This window comes from Zonotrichia albicollis, chromosome 2 (assembly GCF_047830755.1).
Source record: "Zonotrichia albicollis isolate bZonAlb1 chromosome 2, bZonAlb1.hap1, whole genome shotgun sequence".
Lineage (NCBI taxonomy): Eukaryota > Metazoa > Chordata > Aves > Passeriformes > Passerellidae > Zonotrichia > Zonotrichia albicollis.
Genome location: NC_133820.1, coordinates 900,954 through 921,697, shown reverse-complemented (window position 1 = coordinate 921,697; position 20,744 = coordinate 900,954). Strand labels below are relative to the sequence as shown.

Genomic DNA, 20,744 nt, shown 5'->3' with positions numbered 1-20,744 from the left:
AAGACCCCTATGACCAAAAGTAACCCCAATTGCACCTTTCGTGACCCCTATGACCTGGAGTAACCCTGATTGTGACCTCAAATGACCTCTCATGACCCCTGGGACCTAAAGTACCCCTGAGTAGGGACTTACATGAGTTTAAGTGACCTGTCCTGGTTTGAAAATAATCCCAAATGTGCACTGGACTCAGGCATGGCCCTATAGGGCTGGACAGGCCCTGCTGACCCCCCTTGGCTCCCAGTTCCCAAACCATCTCCTGGGAATGGGAATCACACACACATTGAGACAAGTCTGATTTAGGGCTTTATTGTGGTTTAATTAAGGGGGGAAAGGAAAACAAAGCACTTTGCCTTTGCTGGGCTGTTCTACAGCCAGTTCATGTTATGATGAGGAATTGCTGATGGTGCAGGGCTGCTGTGGGGATTGGTTCCTGTTGTTCTTCAGCTCTCAGCAGTCCCACAGCAGAGGGCTCATCTGAGGGAGCAGGCAGGGCATCAGCTCTCTGATGGCTTCTGTCTGTGCAGCGGCAACCCCAAAAGTGCTGTCCTTTGGGGTCTGTGACACACTCACTGCTGGGCTGGGCTGTCCTTTGGGGTCTGTGACACACTCACTGCTGGGCTGGGCTGTCCTTTGGGTTCTGTGGCACACTCACTGCTGGGCTGGGCTGTCCTGTGGGGTCTGTGGCACACTCACTGCTGGGCTGGGCTGTGCTGGGCATGCAGAGCCTTGGGCAGCCACCACGGGCTGTTTGTGCCCCTTGTTCCCAGATAATTCACTCCAGCTGCTGGGGCCCTCCTGTGAGCCCAGAAATGGGACTGGGATCCACTCCCACACACCTTGGTGGCATCAGGGTGCACTGAGTGCCAGTGAGCACCACAGCTGTCCCTCTGTGGGTCACACGTGCCAGGCCATGCACCCACACAGTCCAGGAGATCCAGCTCTCCTCCTCCTCCATCTGGCTGGCAGCAGGGCCCCCTAAGCCTGGCCAAGGTACAGCTGCTCTCCTGTAAATGTGTTCCTGAGAACAAGGAGTTGTTCTTCACGAGAGCCAGCCATGTTATCATTGCTGTACCCACAGCAGTTCTGTCCACGAGGGGCTGGAGCAGCACTGATGAGCTTCTTGTGGTGGGTGCTCCTCTTGTCAGCTCAGCTCCCCAGGCTGCTGAGGAGGAGGGCGGTTCCCATCCCATGTTCCTCAAAGAAGAAACAGATATTACCTCCCGGAGTGCACCCTCTCTGCCTGGCTGGGGGACAGCTGCTCCTAATGCAGAGACTTGCTGGTTCTGCTGAGGTGTGGTAAATCCCTTCCTGAAGTGGTAAATCCCCTCCTGAAGCTCTCTCTCAGTTTCTGGTGGCCCTCTTCCATTTTCTCTTCCAAGCTCCAGCTGTGCTCAGCTGGCTTTGTTTCCATGGATGAGAGATGGGTGCACAACAGGGCAGTGTCCTTGTAAATCATTAATTTGCTGACCAGTGCTCCCACCTTGTCCTCTCCTTCCCCCACTGCAGCACCTCCAGGTAACAGGAGGATCTCTGCTCCAAGCTGTACAAACCCCATCAACATCTGCAACGTGCACTGGACACCTTGGGGCTCTTAGGGAAGAATGATCTCCTCGTTGCATCGTGCTCCATCTCCCCTGGTGCACCTGGGGGTTTTCTTACAAAGCACTCGTCCCTTGCACTCACCAGCAGTCACTGCCCGGGGCTGAGAGTCCCCTGGGCTCTCCTGATGCCCTGGGCATTGAGCACATGCCAGGACAGGGGTGCCAGCTGCCTGTCCCGAGTGCTGTCACCGGCCAAGGTGCACTCGTGGCTCTGGGGGCTGAGCTCCCTCTGCAGGAGGGACACAGAGACAGTGATGACCACTGGCTCTTCTGCTGGGTGTGAGGGTCCAGCCACCTCCTCAGCAGTCTCTGTTTGCATGGATTTGCTCTTGGATTTCTTCTTCTGAACGGGGGCAGCTGCTGCTGCCTTGGGCTGCCCTGGATGGGTGACCGTCTGTGTGGAAGCACTGGCTGCCCTTTGGATTCCCTTTCTCTTCATGGCAGGCTGTGCAGCTGTGGTGCCTGTTCCTCTGTCTTTGGTTCCCTCTCTCTCCATGGCAGGCTGTGCAGCTGTGGTGCCTGTTCCTTTGGTTCCCTTTCTCTCCATGGCAGGCTGTGCAGCTGTGGTGCCTGTTCCTCTGTCTTTGGTTCCCTTTCTCTCCATGGCAGGCTGTGCAGCTGTGGTGCCTGTTCCTCTGTCTTTGGTTCCCTTTCTCTCCATGGCAGGCTGTGCAGCTGTGGTGCCTGTTCCTTTGGTTCCTCCTCTCTCCATGGCAGGCTGTGCAGACGTGGTGGCTGCTGACTCTGTCCTTCCCTCCTCCTCATCCTCCTCACGACGCTGCTGTACCAGGCTGAGTGTTCCTCTGTCTCTAAGCATGGTGCACAGGGTGTACAGGGTGTACAGGGTGCAGGCTATAAAGAGAGCACAAAGCAGAACTAACAGCAAGTTGATGATGCCATCTTTGACAGCCAGAGGGAACTCAAAATTTTCAAAAACTGCTATGTCAAGTGTGAAAGTCAGGGGGACACCACTCTCTGCTCTTTTCCCCAAGGGCTGGCTGTGATTGTTGAGGGGGATGCAGATGCAGCCCAGCCCAGGAAAAGTGAGCAAAAGTGAATTTTTTCCCAAGTTATGTTCCCTTTTCCAGAGGTTATCATGCAATAGATACAACACACCAAGAAAGCAATTTCCAGAGCATTCCCCGAGCTCAAGAGGAGCACTACATCAGACAGGCAGCTCCCCATGTGTGGAAACAGACAGAGAGCAAGGTGTAGGAGCTGTGTAAGCACGGTGAGCACCGTGAACAGGAGGTTTCTGTAACACAACATTGCAATTCTGACTTCTCTCAGAACTGCCTCCACACAGGGTGCCAAAATATGTATCAGTCTGACAGCAAACCAGTGGGAGATCCCAACTCAGAACTACAATTTAATAGGAGAAATGAAAGAAAGGCAGAAAGCAGCAGCCTGAAGTGACAGAGTCAGAATACAACCTGGCACGCCGCTGGTCTGATCAAGGGGGCGCTGAGGCTCTCTGGGAGGGATGGACGTGGCTCTGTCTGAGCTGTGATCCTGCAGAAGGGCCTGGTTCTCCTCTGAACGTCCCCTGGGATCCTGGGCCTCTTCTCCTCTGGGAACTCCGCAGGCAAAATGCTCCTGGTGCTCCAAGTGCTGGCTTATATGCAGGTGGGACTGCTCGGCTCCTCCCCTGGGCAGGCATCTCACCATGGGCTGATGTCACTGATGTCACTTGGGAGTCACCCAGAGAGATTCTGGGGGCCACCTGCACACAAATATCCCGTGGAGAGAGTTATTGGACATGAGTCATGGAGGAGAGAACGAACACTGTCCCACCTGCTTGAACAGCTCATGGAGATGGGAATGCACACCTTCAGTTTCATTTTCTGTTCTAACCCAAGACATGGCCACACCCAGGGACTGCAATCACATCAAGAAACCGAAAATGACATCAAGAAACCCAAAATGACCCCAAGAAACCCCTGTGACCCCAAGAAACCCCTGTGACCCCAAGAAAGCCCTGTGACCCCAAGCAGCCCCTGGGTTCTGCAGCCCCAGCTCCCAGGGAGGAGCAGCCTGCAGCAGCCCAGGTACCAGGACCAGAACCAGGTCCCAGATCCAGGCTGGCAGGGGCAGGGTGCCAGGCAGGCTCTCCCACAGTTTCCCTCCCTGCCTGGTCCCTCCATCCATCTGTTCTTCTCCAGGAGCTGGCTCCTCAGCAGCAGGATCTGAGCCAGCCAAGGAACTCACCTGGCTCGAGGCAGCCCCTCAGTTCTGCTGCGCACAGTCAGTACCCAGAGTCCTAAACTGGGTTAGAAAAACCAAAGTAATTCATATTGTTCCACAGAGAAAAGTGTAAAACAACTCAGTGGACACAAGACTGCTCATGCCTCACTCTCCCTGGCCTCTCCCAGCCCTGTACAAGGTGTCTGAAGGGAATGGCAGCTGTGGATGTAACACACACAGTGCCCATTCCCAGCCACACACATTCACCAGCAGTGCTTGAATCAAACACACCTGCTCATCCTTCCCACTTCACTAAAAACATCTGAACAACTGCTCCCCTTTGGCACAAAATTCCCATCAGACAGAGAAGTCCCTGTGCCTGCCAGGAACAGTTCTTGGCCCAGCCAGGGCTGCAGTGTGGTGAGCCCAGGTACAGCAGCAGATCCCGACACCCTGAACAATCCATTTCCAATGGCCTTTTTCACAAAAGGCACACTGACTCCTTCCCACTCACTGTCCTGGTGGCTGCCCCCTTCCCTTTGCTCCTGGGGCTCCCTGTGCCTTTTCCCATGTAAAAAACTGTGGGGGTGTAAAAACTGTGCCATTATCCTTGCTTGTACCCTCACCTCTTCATACCTGCTTCCACATCTTTCATCAACCTGGGATCCCTTTCCAAACAATTCCTGGCAGACTCAGCCACCTCTCCCTCCCCTGCTCGTGGGCTCTCACCCTGCCACAGCCACCAAACTCTTTGCAAAATCACTCGCCTTCTCAAGGAGCCCAAAAACTCCCTCTGTGTGCCAGGCCAGGCTCTGGTGACACATTGTCCCTTACAGGGTACACAAAAAGCGCTCACTGTGCCATGCAGGGCACACCATGGACAATGCTTGCAGCCCTGGAGATGTTTGGTTATTTGTGAGGGGATGGACAATGCCCTGCAGCCCTGGGGATGTTTGGGTGGTCATTTCTAATGGGATGGACAATACATCCATCCCCTAAAATCCCTTCCCAGATTTCACAGTCTCCTGTCACCAGTGGATCTGTGGTGCTAACCATGGAGCCATCCCACAGTTAGCAGGAAATACCCAAGCACAGATTACTCACTGTGTATTTACTCCCCAAACAAGTGACTGAAATTTCACCCCTCCCTTTAAGGTACATTTGGGGACTTTTAAAATTGTGCAATTCTTTTGTTTTATTGAATTCTTTTATGTAATTATTTTTTGTTTTCTTTTCTTTGTTTTTCTCTTACTCCCTTTCAACACCTTCCCTGCAATCTGTTGTTACTAATTTGTCTCTGAGGTTTGATCCCCTGTGGAACAGGAGAAGCAGAGCTGAAAATATCTGTTTAATGGGGTTTGATGCTGCCATGTTTCCCTGCATAATTCATGTGGTGGCAAATGTATTTCCTAGAACTTCAGTGAGAAAACCTTGGTTGATGTCAACAGTGACACTGCCAGGATGAGTACCAACATTCCAGAGCAAGAGAAGGAAGTACAGGAAAAGAAATGCCCAGGGGTTGGTTCCTGTGGCCTCTGTGTTCCATTTTATCTTTTTATCTTTTTTCTTTTCATCTTTTCTATCTGCTTTGGCAGCATGTCCCACAGGGACAGCCCACCCTAAATACCTGTCCTGCAACAACACCACAATTCTCTATTTCCCCACACACACTCAAACCTGACTGACAACATCCTCTCACAATATTCAGGCCTTGCTCTGTGCTTTTCACAGGGTCCTTTCACTGCTGTAATTAATTCTCTGCATCTGGCCAAAGATTGCATTTTTTATCTTCCCAAGCATTAAGTTATGCTATTAATATGTAAATCAGCAGTTTGTGGTTTCCTCGGAGCAGAAGAACTCTTTTTTTAAAACATTTTAATGCTAATTTCACCATGGTGGTCCCTCTCTGTGCTCCAAAAGTGTAAATTTTGCTTAGATTTCACTGCAGAAAGCCAAAGTGAAAATCAGATTCCATTACAGCAGGGAGCTCTGACACTGGGCAGCCTTGTCCTGCCAGTGCCAGCAGGGAGCTGCTGGAGAACCAGGAATGAATGTGCTGGGATTGGGTCAGTTTGGGGAGGTAACCCTGAACTCTGCAGGGAAAGAACAATGAGTGGGGTAGGGTCAGAAGGATCCAGCAGACAGACACAGCATCACAAATCCCAGCCCTGGAAATGCCCAAGGCTTGGGGCAGCCTGGGCTAGAGGAAGGTGTCCCAGCAAAGGACACAGTTTTGCACCTAAATTCGACTCCTACTTTGCCACTTGCATTCTAGGAAATTCAAAGGGCAGATAATTTTGTGTGTAAAACAAGTAAAAAATTTCTAAACAAATAAAAAATAGTTTCCCCGTGTTTTAAGCCCTAGATAAACTCATTGTGACTTCAGGAGCAGAAGAGTTTGGCCCACCAGGAGAGTTATAATTTAGCAAGTTTAATTTCATCCACAGACACATCCAGCTTTGTTTGTCCTCCCTCACTTAGCTTGGAGGGGATTGGGGCAGGATAACTCAAATTCTGCAGTTATTGTAAGAAAAACCACAGCTTTCAGTCCTGGATTAATAAACCTCATTGCTGAGGGGAGAGGGATCAAACCCACTTCTTCTTTCTGCCCTGTGTATCTCCTCCTGGCGAGATGAGAAGCCTCAGCCTCTCCATGTTTTACTCCTTTGGAATGTGATTTAGAGAATTGTTTACCCAGCATGTGAATTGTTTTTTATTAATAGTCAGTCCCAGTCCAGCTGTGTTGGACTCTCTGAGTGTATCATGAGTGTATCATCCATTTCATTATTCATTCTTGTACAGCCTTCTGATGTCTCCTTTCTCCTTCTTTAGTATAGTTTTAGTATATCATTTTCTTTTAATATAATACAACAAGTCAGCCTTCTGAGAACTTGGAGTTAATTCTCATCTCTCACCTCACAACACCACAGCCTTGGGGGCCCTGGCGTACAGGTGGGGAGCTACAGACATTCCTCAGGTGTCCTTTAGCCCCATTTCCCAGGATAACAATGATTTGTTTTTCACACAGTTGCCTTAAAAAAATCATAACTCAGCAGGGCAGGGAAACACAAACAAATGCATTTATTTGTGGCATAAAGGGGACAACAGGGAGGGACAGCATGAAAAAAATACTAGATTTAAAGTGGATATTAAGGAAGGAATTGCTCTCTGTGAGGGTGAGCAGGCCCTGGCACAGCACAAATTAATTTAAATTAAAATTTTAAATTATATATAAACAATAAAATTAAAATTAAATATGGGGGGTTCTGAAGACTGGGCATCAGAGTCTGGGACCTGAACCAAACTTGCTGACACCAAAGCGTGTAGGATTCTTTGCCATCACCATGAAATTTTTCAAATTGGCTTAAAAATCCTATTTTAAACCCAAATGACTGACTTGGACTCTTTGTATGTGTTCTGGGTCTCAAAGTCCTTAGGTTCTTCTTCATGAATTTTGCATTAAATCATAAAAGCTGGAGTTATGTTTTAAGTTAGGAAGAACTTCAAAAGTTTGGATTCTTCCTTAATCCACTGACTCAAAGGATTTTAAGAACATCAAACACAGCTGCACTTCCAACTAAATCCTAATAGCTGGCGTAATAAATTCATATATATATGCATATATTATGCATATATATATTTGCATATAGGCAGACCACTGGAATAAAACCCTTATTCCCTTCCTTAAAGCAATTTCTGAGCCTGAATTCCTGTAGGCCATGCATGCCACCTCTGGCATCAACACCCCATGCATGTTTGCAACTACTTTAAACTAATTTCCCCTGGGAACTGAGAACTCTGCAGCTCTGCTACAAAAGGTGAAATACTGGGAAGCATTAGGAGGCAGAAGGGCCTGTGCTCAAGTGCTAAAGCTCAGGAGGAATGAGAGCTGCACTTGACAATTTTCCCTGTTCCAGTGCTTGTTAAGGGTGGTATTTTTAGAGCTGGGAACACATCCCTGCTCCAAAGCTGTCCCATTTCCCCAGCTGCAGCTGTTTCCTCATGCTCTGCCTGTGTGTGGCAGGACAGCCAGAGCTTCCAGCAAGTTTAATTCTCCGTGAAAATGTTTGGCTGCAATTTGTGTCCAGGGCCCCGTCAGCAGCACAATAAAACCCAGTTTTGCCATGGTGACCTCCAAAGGTTCCTGCAGCACAGAGAGCTCTGTTTTCTCTGGGAGCTGTTCCCTGTGCCCACAGAATGAGCATGTTGGCATGAAATCAGTAAATCTCCAGCCACGACAGGTTATTACCCAAGCTTGAGTGGGAGCGGGATGCCATCTCTGGATTGGCAATCAGCTTCCTCCAGGAAAACCTGCTTTTCCTTCCCTTCCCTTCCCACTGAGTGGACATAAAAAGGCACCCAATTTGTGGTGCAACAGCAATTTGTCAGTAAAGGATCTCGGGTTTTCAGCCGTGCCAAAAGGATGTGGAGAGCCAAAAGGGGAGCAAGAGGGGTTTGAGAGAGGATTCCAGAGGTGCAAGGGACACTCAGGAGCTGGGGCTGCCAGAAGTTACTGCCCTTGGGGCTCAGAGCCTGGCTGGGCTCCCCAGCTCTGGGAACTGGGAGTTTGGAACACCCCATCCCTGCTCCCTGGATCCCAGGGCAGTGCAGACCTCAGGCTACGGGAATTTGGGGGTTTGGAACACCCCATCCCTGTTCCCTGGATCCCAGGGCAGTGCAGACCTCAGGCTACGGGAATTTGGGGGTTTGGAACACCCCATCCCTGTTCCCCAGCTCTGGGAATTTGGGGGTTTGGAACACCCCATCCCTGTTCCCCAGCTCCAGGCAGAGCAGACCTTGGGCTATGGGAATTTGGGGGTTTGGAACACCCCATCCCCGCTCCCTGGCTCCCAGGACCATGTTCTGGGATTTCGGGGGTTTGGAACAGCCCATCCCTGGGCAGAGCAGAGGGAAGCCCAGCCTGGTCAGAGCTCCCTCTGGAGCTGGGCTGGCAGGACAGGGTCACTGGGTAGGTCCTGCCCAGCCCACACTCATTTGTCAGGTGTGTGCCAGCACCTCTGTGGAGGATGAGATGTCCTCCTTCCCCATCAAAGCCAACTCCTGATTTGCAATTCTGATAGGGGATAATTGCTTCAGCAGCATTCCAAACCCGCAGTGATGGAGTGGGCACGCATTAACAGCAGTGATTTAATTTGTGTGTCCATTTGTAACGCAAGGAGAGAGCCTCCCAGGCACCACTGCCAGTGATATTTTTGCCTGTGATACATATTGGGGGCCACATTCACAAGAAATGCTTGCATGAATAAAAGATGAGCGCGCCGACTCCTGTGCCTGCCAAACAAAGCAAACAAACATTGCCTCGGGGACACCGCGTACAAACAGACGCACGGAGCCCTGCCTTACCTGAGGAGGGGAGAGGAGCTGCCCGAAACAAACATTTCATTTGGGCACAACTGCCGGAATTCTGACACTAAGTGCTCCTGAACACCAGCTAATCACAGTGGCTGCAAACCAGCTCGGGAGGGGAACTCGTCATTAGCAGCAGAATGAGATCTGCACTCTGGGCTTGCACTGCCTCTCTCCTTCCGAGGAATAAAGGCCTCGGTGGGCAGTGACATCTGGTTTCTGTAAGAGCAGGGAATTCTCAGAGGTGCTGGAGTCACTTCTGCAGAGAATCACAGTGATGGATGAGCTCCTGTCCCGCAGAAACAAAAGCAGTGCCTGCTTCCCACAGACCACAACTCAAAATGCTCTTGCTCAATTCCCCCTGAGTGCTGTGGCTCGAGCCTACTGGGGTTTGGTGGTTTCTGAGTTATATGCAGGTGTTCTCATCCCAAAACAAGCTCTCAGGTAGCATTTTGTGAATGGGATATAACTGCCTTGATGTCACACTGATATTGGGATAACTCCCCTGATATCACAATAATATTGGAATAACTCCCCTGATAGCACAATGATATTGGGATAACTCCCTTGATATCACACTGATATTAATCTAACTCCCCTGATCTCACACTGATATTTACCTGATATCACACTGATATTGGGATAACTCCCTGCACTCTGAGCTGCCTCCTGTGCCCCACACCTTCTCCTCCAGAGCTCAGTGGCAGGTTCACATAAGAGGAGATTATTCCTGGGTGTCACCTGGCTGCTGATCCCTTTGGAGGTTTTGGATGGAGACCTCAGCTCCAGGGCAGGAAAATGGCCAGTGCATCAGTGACTGGCCACGTTCCCCACTCCAGAGCCTGGAGCAATGAGTCATTAACCCAGGCATGTAATTAACTTGGACCAGGGACACACTGCATTTACACTGGTTATGGAATAAAAACTCCAAACAACACAAGCCAAGGAACAAAAATCTCCCAAGGACTCAGTATGAAATAAAGCAGAATGCAGCCCACTCCACCCCAAGGATAGCCAGTGCTCTGCCAGGGACCCACAGGCAGCAGTGGTGACAGAAATAAATCAGATGGGCGCAGAAATAATATCAGAGGAGGGCAGAAATAACATCAGAGGAGGGCAGCATCCCCGTGGCACAGGGCACCTGCTCTGCCCTGTGAGGAGAGCCAGGGATAACCATTTTGACAGGAGGATGCATGGAAAACCCTGCATTCTGAGCAGGGCCCTTGGAAGAACAGCTTCCCTCAGCTCTGCACCTGCAGGGAGAGCAGGACGGGCAGCCCCTTGTTCTGGGTTCCCTGCTCTAACTGGCCTTTGGGGATGGACCTCAATTGATAATTCCCTGCTTTTCCCCCACTGCAAGTCCCATGTTGTACCATTTACCACTGCCCTAGGGAGTGCATGAAGCAGATTTTGGGAAACTTGGCAAAAGGAACTTCTTTACAGGCTCCTGAGAGGATGTGATGGACAAGAGCACCCAGAGATACCCAAAGTGTTTGTGCTGCATTCCAGGGGAACTGGACACAGCAGCTATGGAAGGAAAAGGGCACGTGTGGCTGGGAAATGCAGCCAGCTTTCCAAAGAAGCCCTGAGAATTGCCTGTGAGGCCACCCTGGAACACGCAGGGGGATGCCTGAGGTCCCCCCTCTGCCCTGGCATCAGTGTTCCCCCAAGCTTGGACCGGGGAGAGCAGGTGGCCAAAGCCAACACAAAGGGAATTTTCTGCCCCAGGAATGGCCTTCTTTGCCTTGTATCCATTTAAACCTGGGAGCACTCAGATCAGCAGAACTGGCCCCAGTTCCCTCACTTGTACCTGGAATTAAGCAGGGAGAAGAACTGTTCCCTTTCAGTTCTGCTCACTCTTCTCTTTTTGGCCAAGGCCAGAGTAAAAGCCCTGTGATCTCTGTGTCAGCACCCAAAGCACTGAGCACACACCACTGAAACTACATCACCCTGAGGGAGCAGCCACTGCTGCTGCTGGGGCTGCAGGAGGGAAGCAGGAATTGGTGAGAATTGTTCTGATATTACCCATGTAATTATTGTATACCAGCTCATTATTACTATTATTATTATTATTTACATAGTCATATTATATGCAAAATGAGTGAAGAAGAGTAAAAATCAATTTGGAAGTGAAGTCTGTTAAAATCACAGCCTGACTCTCAGAAAATGCCTGGAAAGCCTCTCTCACTGCAGTGGAAGGAACAACAGAGCCCTGCCAAAGACTGAGATGTTTTTATTTGCCACAGACAGGTAATGACAATTATTATTGCATTGTGCTCTGCCCCCTTGCAGAACGCAGCAGTGCCAGACACCCTGAGAATTAATTATTATTGCAGGCAGTGATCCCATCACACCTTTACTGGGCTGGCCATTGTGCAGGCCAGAGCAGAAACCAAAGAGGGTTACTGGCAAATCTGATCTGGACACGTGAGGACACAAAGAACAAAACCATATTTAGGAAATATCTATTTAGAACACATTCAGAAATCACTTTTTGGTGCACTGGTGGTCCATGCCCCAGTTTGTTCCCAGAAAAACCACCCCAGCCTAAATCAAACACCATTGAGAAGCAAATCACACCAATCAAGGCTTTGTCCGTGTGAGAATGAGAATGTGAAAAATTAACTCCCCCAATTTAGCCTCAAGGGAGCTTTCACCCAAAGGTGAGAAGAGAGATTCTCAGCTTGTAAATGTATGAATAATTCCATGGCTCCTGCTGATTTGGAGTGGGAGGTGCTGGAGCACAACAGTGCTTGGTGGCAAAGTGACACAAATGCGGAAGGGACTGCTGTCACCCCAGGCGTAAGGAATGGCAAATTGCTGCTTATATCCAATGTGGGTGAAGCACATTTGCTAAAAACCACTTCAAACTGGATAAAAACCAGAGACAGAGAAAGACTTTGGGAATGGGAAACCAGTAATCACATGGATGGATTTATATTTCACAGTGAGCCTGACTCGTGGCAACAGATCCAGCAGAAGGAAAATCCAAACTCCAAAATAAATGGTTGTGGAGGGTCCCACAAAGCCTTGGGCCTGGTCAGCGTGGGGAAGGGAAGGCTGGGAGGGGATCCATCAATCCTCACAGATATCCCATCAATGCACACAAATACCCCATCAATGCACACAGATATCCCATCAATGCACACAGATACCCCACCAACCCACACAAATATCCCCAAGGCTGTCACAGGATGGTGCCACACTCTGCTCAGTGCTGCCAGTGACAGGATGAGGAGCAGTGGCCATCAACTGAAACACAACGAGTTCCACCTCAGCCTGAGGAAGAACTTGTGTTCATGGAGGGGGCAGAGCCCTGGAACAGCTGCCCAGGGAGGGAGGGCCTGCAGTCTTCATCTCTGGGGACACCCCAAATTCCCAAATTCCTGTGTCACCTGCTGCAGGGACCCTGCTCTGGGAGCTGGGGGTCTCCAGAGGTGCCTTCCAACCCCACCATGCCAGGGTTCTGGGATAAGGGATGTGCCAAGGGTCCTGTAAGGGCAGCACCTCCCAAATGTCTGGATGTTCAACCAGCAATCACTGACCTCAGGAGGGAGCAATACCCACAAACCTGGTGAGGGAAACTGGTGGATTTTATGCAAACACTGCAATCTCTAAAGTTGAATATTTGATGCTCATTTTCAGAAGGTGAAGTTAATACTCAGTGCAGGGCCACACTGCACTGGAATGGGGCAAACAGCTCTAACAGGATGGAAATCAATCCAATTTCACTGCTCGGTGCTCAGAGGCTGAGGGGAATGGTACCAGTGCCATGAGCCTGGCTGCCAATTCCAGCCAAGGAGAGGTGCCTGGGACCTGTGAGCTGGGCTGGTGACACACAGGGACAGTTCGTGCTCTGGCAAAGGTGGCCTTCAGCATCACCTTCTGATTCCCTTCAGCATCACCTTCTGATTCCCTTCAGCATCACCTTCTGATTCCCTTCAGCATCACCTTCTGACTCCCTCACCTGTCTGCCCACAGTCCCAAGGGAACACAAGAGCACGTGAACTGCTCCTGTTGCCTTTCTCTGGGAATAAAAAAGCTTCTCCTGCATTTTGCTGCAAACCACAGCAGTGATTTATTGGAAATGTCTGATTTTATCTGCCCTGTTTGTGGGAGAACAGAGGAACGAGGCAGCTGGGAGCCTCCCCAGAGGATGCTGTGGGATGCACAGCAAGGAATCAGGCTGGGCTGTGTGTGCAGAGGCAGATGGGGCTGGCTGGCCTGGGGGACAGCAGCTGTGACAAACAGAGCTGGGGTCAGCTCCAGTGACATCCCACTGCTGCCTACCAGCAGATCCTGGTTTCTTAGCTGGAACTCTCCAAGTTCCCCAGCTTTTACAGAACAATGAGTGGGTAATTAGAGAGACCAGAAGCATTATTAATAAGAGAAGCTTGTTTTAACAAGAGCTCAGCTCCCTCCTGTCAAGCAGCTGGCAGCCTCTGCACATCACTAAATGGGGCTTTTTGATGCTGCTCTCCAAAACCCTGCTCTGCTTCCCTCAGCCTGCCGGGCAGTGCAGACTCAATTAACCTTTGATTAGAGCAAAGGGTGCCACTGGTTCTGTCCTGGAATCTCTGCCTTGCTGCTGGGCCTTCAGAAACCAGCACTGCTGCAGCTTTTCTGCTTCCCAAAGCCCCCCTTGGGATAAGAACATCTTTTCCAGATCAGTTTCCCTGCGCCTGTCTCAGCTGGAACAGGGAGCAGGGCAAGGCCAAGCCTTGCTGGTGCCCCAAAGCAAAGGGAGGCCAGATCTCCTGAGCTAAGGCAAATTCCCTGGAGTAAAGCCTGCAAGGAGCATTCCCTCCCTGTGTGCCCTCCTGCTGACCACAGGCATTTTTGGGAGGCATGGCTGATGATGCTGCGTGCCTAAATGCACCTTGGACAGGCAGGCAATGTCAAATGTGGCTGCAAAAAAAGAGAGAGAATCTTTGAACCCAACAGAAACACGCTCAGGAATCCTCTTGGCTTTTCTCTGCTATTCTGCAGCCAAAAGCTGCAGGAATATTTTTGTTTACAGCCCCCACCCCTCCCCAAAAAAGCCCTCATCAGCATTCTGTGCAAGGAGGAGGAAAGCAGCAAAGTTCCCTCTGAGGTGTTTGCTGCCTTTGTTGCGCCATTTACCATTTTTAAAAAATTATGCAGCAGGGATTATGCAGCAGGAACCATGGAAGCACAATAAATAGAGACTCCTTCAAGGTCTAGAGAAGAAAAAATACTGATTTTCAGTACGTGGGAATCCTCAGGTTTATAACTCATTGGGAGGATGGCTTTCAAATAATGCAATTTTAGCAAGCATGGGCTGCAAGAGACCTCCAGAGGCCACCTCATCTGGCTTGCTGCTCAACACTGCATCAGCTGCTTTCCTTAATCAGAATAACTCAGAGGACAGACACTTCTCACAGCTTCTCCACTTCAGTGCTGTGCCAGGAAAACACAGAAAAATAAAAATAAAAAAGAAAAGAAAAGAAAGATGTCTGCAGCTATTTCTGCTCACTTTTTGGACTCAGACTCCTGAAAGTTCTTGTATTAAAATACTTATTTAAAATGCTGAACACTAAAACCAGAATTCTCCAGTAAAACACTTCAGCTCTTCCTGCAGGGGGGAGACTCCACCAGCTCACGAGAAGTTACAAGATTCTGCAAGCCCACCTCTATATAAAATATTATTTTTATTCGTGTTTTGCTGAAACAGTACAAGCCTAGCAACAGCCTGTGCTGTTCTGGGAGAGTCTGAGGGGGAATTTCACCTCTCCAGCCCCAGCAGGCAGGCAGGGAGGGAGTCACTGACAGACACCTCGTGTCACAACCAACACAGTCTCGTACCAAAACACCCTCATGCATTTTAAAGAGCCTTTTCCAAAAATCATAGCTAAAAATATATCAATCCAAATTAAATATTTGCATGACAAGGGTGACTTTAATTAAAAACCTTTGGCATAATTTAAATCACATCCATGAAAACAGTCATTGCAGAATGAAATGACTCAGAGCAATCGAGCCTTCCAGTTGAGGGTAATTGGCAGGGAATGTCTGGGGCATCACTCCCTGCAGTGATGTTATACCCCTGAAAAGAGCTGATTCTGAGATCCTTTTCACAGACACTGAAGCAGCTGAGCCCAAAGTGACACATGACTCTGACAAGCCACAAGTTTCTATTTGCTTGCATCCCTCAGGCAGGCACAAGGGGGTTTCTGCCCTCTCCTCCTGCCTGCCAAGCTCTGAGTGCTCAGGGAGAAGCAGGATGGGGACCTGCACTGGGTATCACCCCACAGAGGGGATTTCTCCTGACTGTGCCTCTCCCTGTGCCACAGCACTGCCTCTCCATCCCCAGCCTCACATGGATGGGGAGGATTTGGGAGAGCACCCACGTTTGGGATGGAGATGGGCACAGAGGCTCAAAGGCTGAGAAGAACACTCAGGTGTAGTTCAGAGCTGGACACACACGAACACTCAGGTTTAGGGTCTGAACTAAACACAAAGGCTGACAGGAACACTCAGGTTTAGGGTTTGAGCTGGGCTCACAGAAACACTCAGGTTTAGGGTTTGAGCTGGGCTCACAGAAACACTCAGGTTTAGGGTTTGAGCCAGGCACAGAGGCTGAGAGGAACACTCAGGTTTAGGGTTTGAGCTGAACACAAAGGCTGAGAGGAACAAGCAGCCCCAGACACATAGGAGGTGGAACACAGAGCACAGCACATTTCTGCATCCCAAGGAGTGGCCCAGACTCTCCAGAACGCAAATCAGGCAAGCAAAGCACATGGTGCTGCTGTCAGAACTCTGTCTGCAGCACGTGTGACTGCAAGAGCTGTAATTATTGCACATTTGAGCTCCAGGAGATCTTTTCTAATCTCCTGGATCTCCTTGCTAATGATGCTGCACCTTCCATCTGATCCAAGGGAGAAATACCTATATTTGTTCCCCCACCCCAAAACAAGAATATCTTCATTTCTCAGAGCTGACAGTGCCCACATCCTCTTTATCTTCAGGAGTTTAGAAGTTTATAATGTCATTCCTTCCTTTCCTATGAGTGTCCTGCCATTTCCAGATGTTCCCCTTATCCCCCCTGCCCTGGCTCCAGATGTGGTTGCATTTTGGGATCTGGGGATTTATTCCCCACACAACCCTTATAAATCCTCCAGGCTTGCTGAAGACCCAACATTTTCAAAAGAAGGACAAGGTGTTTTTCCTTTTTGCTAAATGTTGAGGCTGAGACCTGACAAATCATCTTTTCCAGGGAAGCAGTGGCCATTGGAAAGGCCACATTTCTCCTCAGTGACAGCCCATTACTTGGAGAAAGACCAATGTAAATGCAGATTATGCAGCAATTTTGGCCCATGTTGGCCTCTGAATTTGCTGACCCAGCCACCCACTTATTGGAAGTGACAACTAATCATTTTGCAAATTTTCGACTTTGTGGTTGTCTATTTAGATATTTTTTGGTGTCTGTGTAAGATGTGTCCTTGAAAGCAACCAGGAGACACAAGGAAAAAACCCAGAACAGAAAATAAAAACATTTCTGGTGCTTGATCAGCTCTCTTTGCTCTCACATGTGCACAGATGTGCTGCAGCTCTGCAATCTTTGTGTGGAAAAGCAAACACCTGCTTGTTAATGGAAAATCTTGCTAATTTTACACTGAAAGCTCTCAGAACCTGCAGCCCCAAAATTCCTGCACGTGAGGGGGCTGAGGAGGAGACTCGGAGCACACAGGGCTTGCAGAATTCCCAAATATTTGTGAGTTTTGACACTCCTGCAGGCTGTGCCATGAAGACACTTGTTTGAAATGCCAGCTGAGGGGGTCTGAACAACACAAACACCCTTAAACCAAACAGTGACAGCCTAAGGCAGCCTGGAGAACAAGGAATATCCTTTTTCATGGTTTTCACCTCTGCTTTAGCACGTCAAAGGCTGAAGTGGGGCACTGTCCAAATTTTGGCTTCTTTTTGGTGCTGTTCCCTGGTTTGGCTAAGGGAGGCAGGGCAGAGCAGAAACACAATGAAGGGATTTTAGAAAGATCACAAATGCATCTCTAAAAAATTAATCAAAGGCTAATTCAGAGGTTTTGAGGAAAAATAAAAAAAACAATAGATGTTTATGTATTCGCATGTCACAACTGCAGAAGAATCAGGAAAGCAAGAGGATCTGACAATAGACTGGAGATCCTTATCAGCTACTAAGCCAGATTAGCTCATTCTTTCCCAGCTGTTAATGAAATATTTGCAATTGAATGCTCTAGGACAAAGCTGTGACCCCAGAAACAAGGATGCAGCCCCAAGCAGGCCGAGCACAATGCAGACACAGTGTGAGAGATCCCATTGCCCTGGGGGCAAGATCAGGTGGAGAAAAAATATAGGTGAGTAGTGATAGAAGTAATAACAGCATAAGCTAATAGGCTAAAAACACTTATCAAGTGTTGGAACCAAAAAAGAAGTTAGCTTCTGACAGAATAGCACTGAGTTTTACATCTCTTGTGTCTCACTGTTCATCAAGATTGAAAATAAAACCTTGTAAAATGCCTCTCAGTTACCCCATCTCTGTAAAAGGTAAGGAAAGCAACACCATGGAGATGATTTGATCCTGCCTGTAAAGCAGAGCCCCACTGCTCCCAGCCCTGGTGGGTATTGCATCCCCTGGGACAAACAGGGACATTCTGCATTTCCCTCTCTTCCCTGCCATTTCTGATATCCTGGAGCATGGCACCCCCAAACCTGGGGCTGACCCTGTGGGCTCTCCCATCACTGAAAGCCACCAAGAGTCAGGAGAGTGGAACCACAAAACTGAGGTAGAGACTGCGAGCCTGAATTTAGAGACTGAAATAAAGGCTCTACACCCAAAAACCCAAAATCAGAGGTTTTCCTGCTTTACCTAAATAAGAATGATGGAACAACCACAGGCAGTTTGTTTGACTGGTGTTTCCTCAGGTAAACAACGCTTGCAGAAGAGCTTTGAGCCCCTCAATGATGCTGAGGTCTGTCCAAAAGGAATGGGACCTGCCAGGGATCAATGAGACCTTCCCTGAGACACTCCAATTTTATTACTGGGCATAGGACTGGTGCAATGATTCTTCTGCAGAGTTTTAAGGTTACAGAGATATTTTTGCAGATCTATGTAGCAGAGCCTGCTTCATGCCAGAGAGAATTATCCATTCTACCTGAGTAGAAAGGAACTGAGGCAGCTTAAAAAACAGCTTTAAATCAAAATAAACACCGAGTCATTAAAATGCTACAATGAATTAAGAAATTATTTGCTTTAATACATTGACTTTCGTGGCTTACTAAATCAAGGGCTGCTGTAGTCTCCGTGGAAAACAAGCTCCATTTGTCGACCTTTGCATTTATGTGCACAAATACTGGAAAGGGCCCAGAACACTGTCTGCCTGTAAATCAGCTTTTTCTCATTCTCAACTTTTACAAATGAAATACATTATTTTGACACCTTTAGCATTTATCCAGGTAACGAGTCCTGCACGATCCTTGCTCTGCCATAAATTCAGGATAACAGAGCTGAAGGCAAATGCATTTCTGGCAGGGAGTGCTCAGAGCAGGTCAAGCTGGAATCGAGCTGGAATCAAGCTGGGAATCAAGCTGGGAATCAAGCTGGAATCGAGCTGGAATCGAGCTGCCTGTAAGTGTGGATTCACCTCAGGGGCTGAGGATCCCCAGCTCCATCCAGCACAGGCCCTGCACAAGCAGGGACACAAAGCACCTGGAGCTGCTGCCCCTGCACAGGGAAACCCCTTCCAAACCCAGCCTAAACCAGGGCCCAGCCATCATTTCTGTCCCAGGCTGCAGGGCTCCTCTCTGCTCACGCAACCCTGCTCTCTATTTGAAATAATTCAATATTATTTCAAAATATTGGATGCACATTTGCCCACAAGCTCCACTATAAGAGTGACTAAACCCCATCTTGAGGGTGTTTATAAAACTAAAAACCCACAGTTTTTCCTGGCATCAGTTACAGTGTGGGGAACAGGGGTTGTTCAGCACCAGGTATTAGCATCATTTGCTTCACTAATTACAAACAAAGAGCTGTACCTGGCACAAATCACCAGGTCACTAATTAGGAAGTAGAAATGTGTTTTACAGCAAGGCTTTGCTGCCTGCTAAGCTTGAGGAACTGGGCGTTGTGCACGAGAAGAGTGGAGTCAATGCATTTTCATTAACTGCACCTTCCACAGGAGCACTCAGACAATGCACTGCAATAATTCTTTCCTGTGGAGCAGCATTTAACACGCTCCTCACTTTGCCTTCAGTGCTGGAAAGTTCCCTTGTTTGGCTTAGGGATGCTGGGCGGAGCAGAAACACAATGAAGGGATTTTAGAAAGATCACAGATGCATCTCTATTAAAAAATAATCAAAGGCTAATTCAGAGTTTTTGAGGAAAAAATAAAAAAACAATAGATCTTTTTGTATTCATATGTCAGAACTGCAGAAGAATCAGGAAAGCGAGAGGATCTGACAATAGACTGAGATCCTTATCAGCTACTAAGCCAGATTAGCTCATTTTTTCCCAGCTGTTAATGAAATATTTACAATTTAATGCTCTAGGACAAAGCTGTGACCCCAGAAACAAGGATGCAGCCCCAGGCAGGCTGAGCACAATGCAGACATCAGTGTGAGAGATCCCACTGCCCTGGGGCCAGGATGGGCTGGGCTGATGGCAGAGCTGGGTTCCAGCTGTGACCCCGATGTCCCCAGGTGTCCCCATGGGTTCCTGCAGGGACCGCGATGTGCCCAGGTGTCCCCATGGGTTCCTGCAGGGACCCCGATGTCCCCAGGTGTCCCCATGGGTTCCTGCAGGGACCCCGATGTGCCCAGGCGTTCCCATGGGTTCCAGCTGTGACCCCGATGTCCCCAGGTGTTCCAGCTGTGACCCCGATGTCCCCAGGTGTCCCCATGGGTTCCTGCAGGGATCCCGATGTGCCCAGGTGTCCCCAGGGATTCCAGCTGTGACCCCGATGTCCCCAGGTGTTCCCATGGATTCCAGCTGTGACCCCGATGTGCCCAGGTGTCCCCATGGGTTCCTGCAGGGACCCCGATGTGCCCAGGTGTCCCCATGGGTTCCAGCTGTGACCCCGATGTGCCCAGGTGTCCCCAGGGATTCCAGCTGTGACCCCGATGTCCCCAGGTGTCCCCATGGGTTCCTGCAGGGAGGGCTGGGGGCTGCCATCCTAGGGCACACTGAGCACAGGGAAGGCAGGGCACACATCTGGGGTCTGGTGGGGTGTGAGGGGAACCATCACCTGCCCCAGGTGGGTTTGTGAGGCACTCTGAATAGCTCCTGATTGAGGGATGGCACCAAGGCTCCTTGGCTCCTGTTTGATTCAATTCCCTCCACATCTGCACACACAACAAAAACACCTCTGTTGCTGGAGGGGTGTGACAAGAAATTGATCCTGGGGATGTGAAACTCAGTTTCAGGTCAATGCTGAACCATTGCAGGAAGGCAGTTTTGCTTTAGCTACTGCAAACAAAACGCTGTGCAGGATTTTAGTGCCTCCTCTTGTGACTTTTTTGCTATTTATGGCTGGAGGCAGGCAGAACTCACCCTATTCCTCTCCATCCCAGCAGCAGCTCTGACAAATACACAGG

At 49.3% G+C, this 20,744-nt stretch overlaps 1 protein-coding gene across 2 annotated transcripts in view; it reads right to left on the bottom strand.

Moving 5' to 3' along the window:
• Positions 1-265: 265 nt before the first annotated feature.
• The window catches only part of LOC141726098 (uncharacterized), a 33,086-nt gene continuing 12,607 nt past the window's right edge, over positions 266-20,744 (bottom strand). Inside the window, exons 1-3 of one of the 2 annotated variants that reach the window (XM_074530423.1) lie at positions 3,810-8,500; positions 3,035-3,324; positions 266-2,453 (exon numbers count right to left, since the gene is read on the bottom strand). In XM_074530423.1, the coding sequence (XP_074386524.1) occupies positions 1,690-2,453; positions 3,035-3,269 (999 nt within the window). In that variant the 5' untranslated portion in view covers positions 3,270-3,324; positions 3,810-8,500 and the 3' untranslated portion in view covers positions 266-1,689. Of the gene's footprint in view, positions 2,454-3,034; positions 3,325-3,809; positions 8,501-20,744 lie in introns of those variants that run through there. The other variant, XM_074530414.1, reaches the window with a different exon arrangement.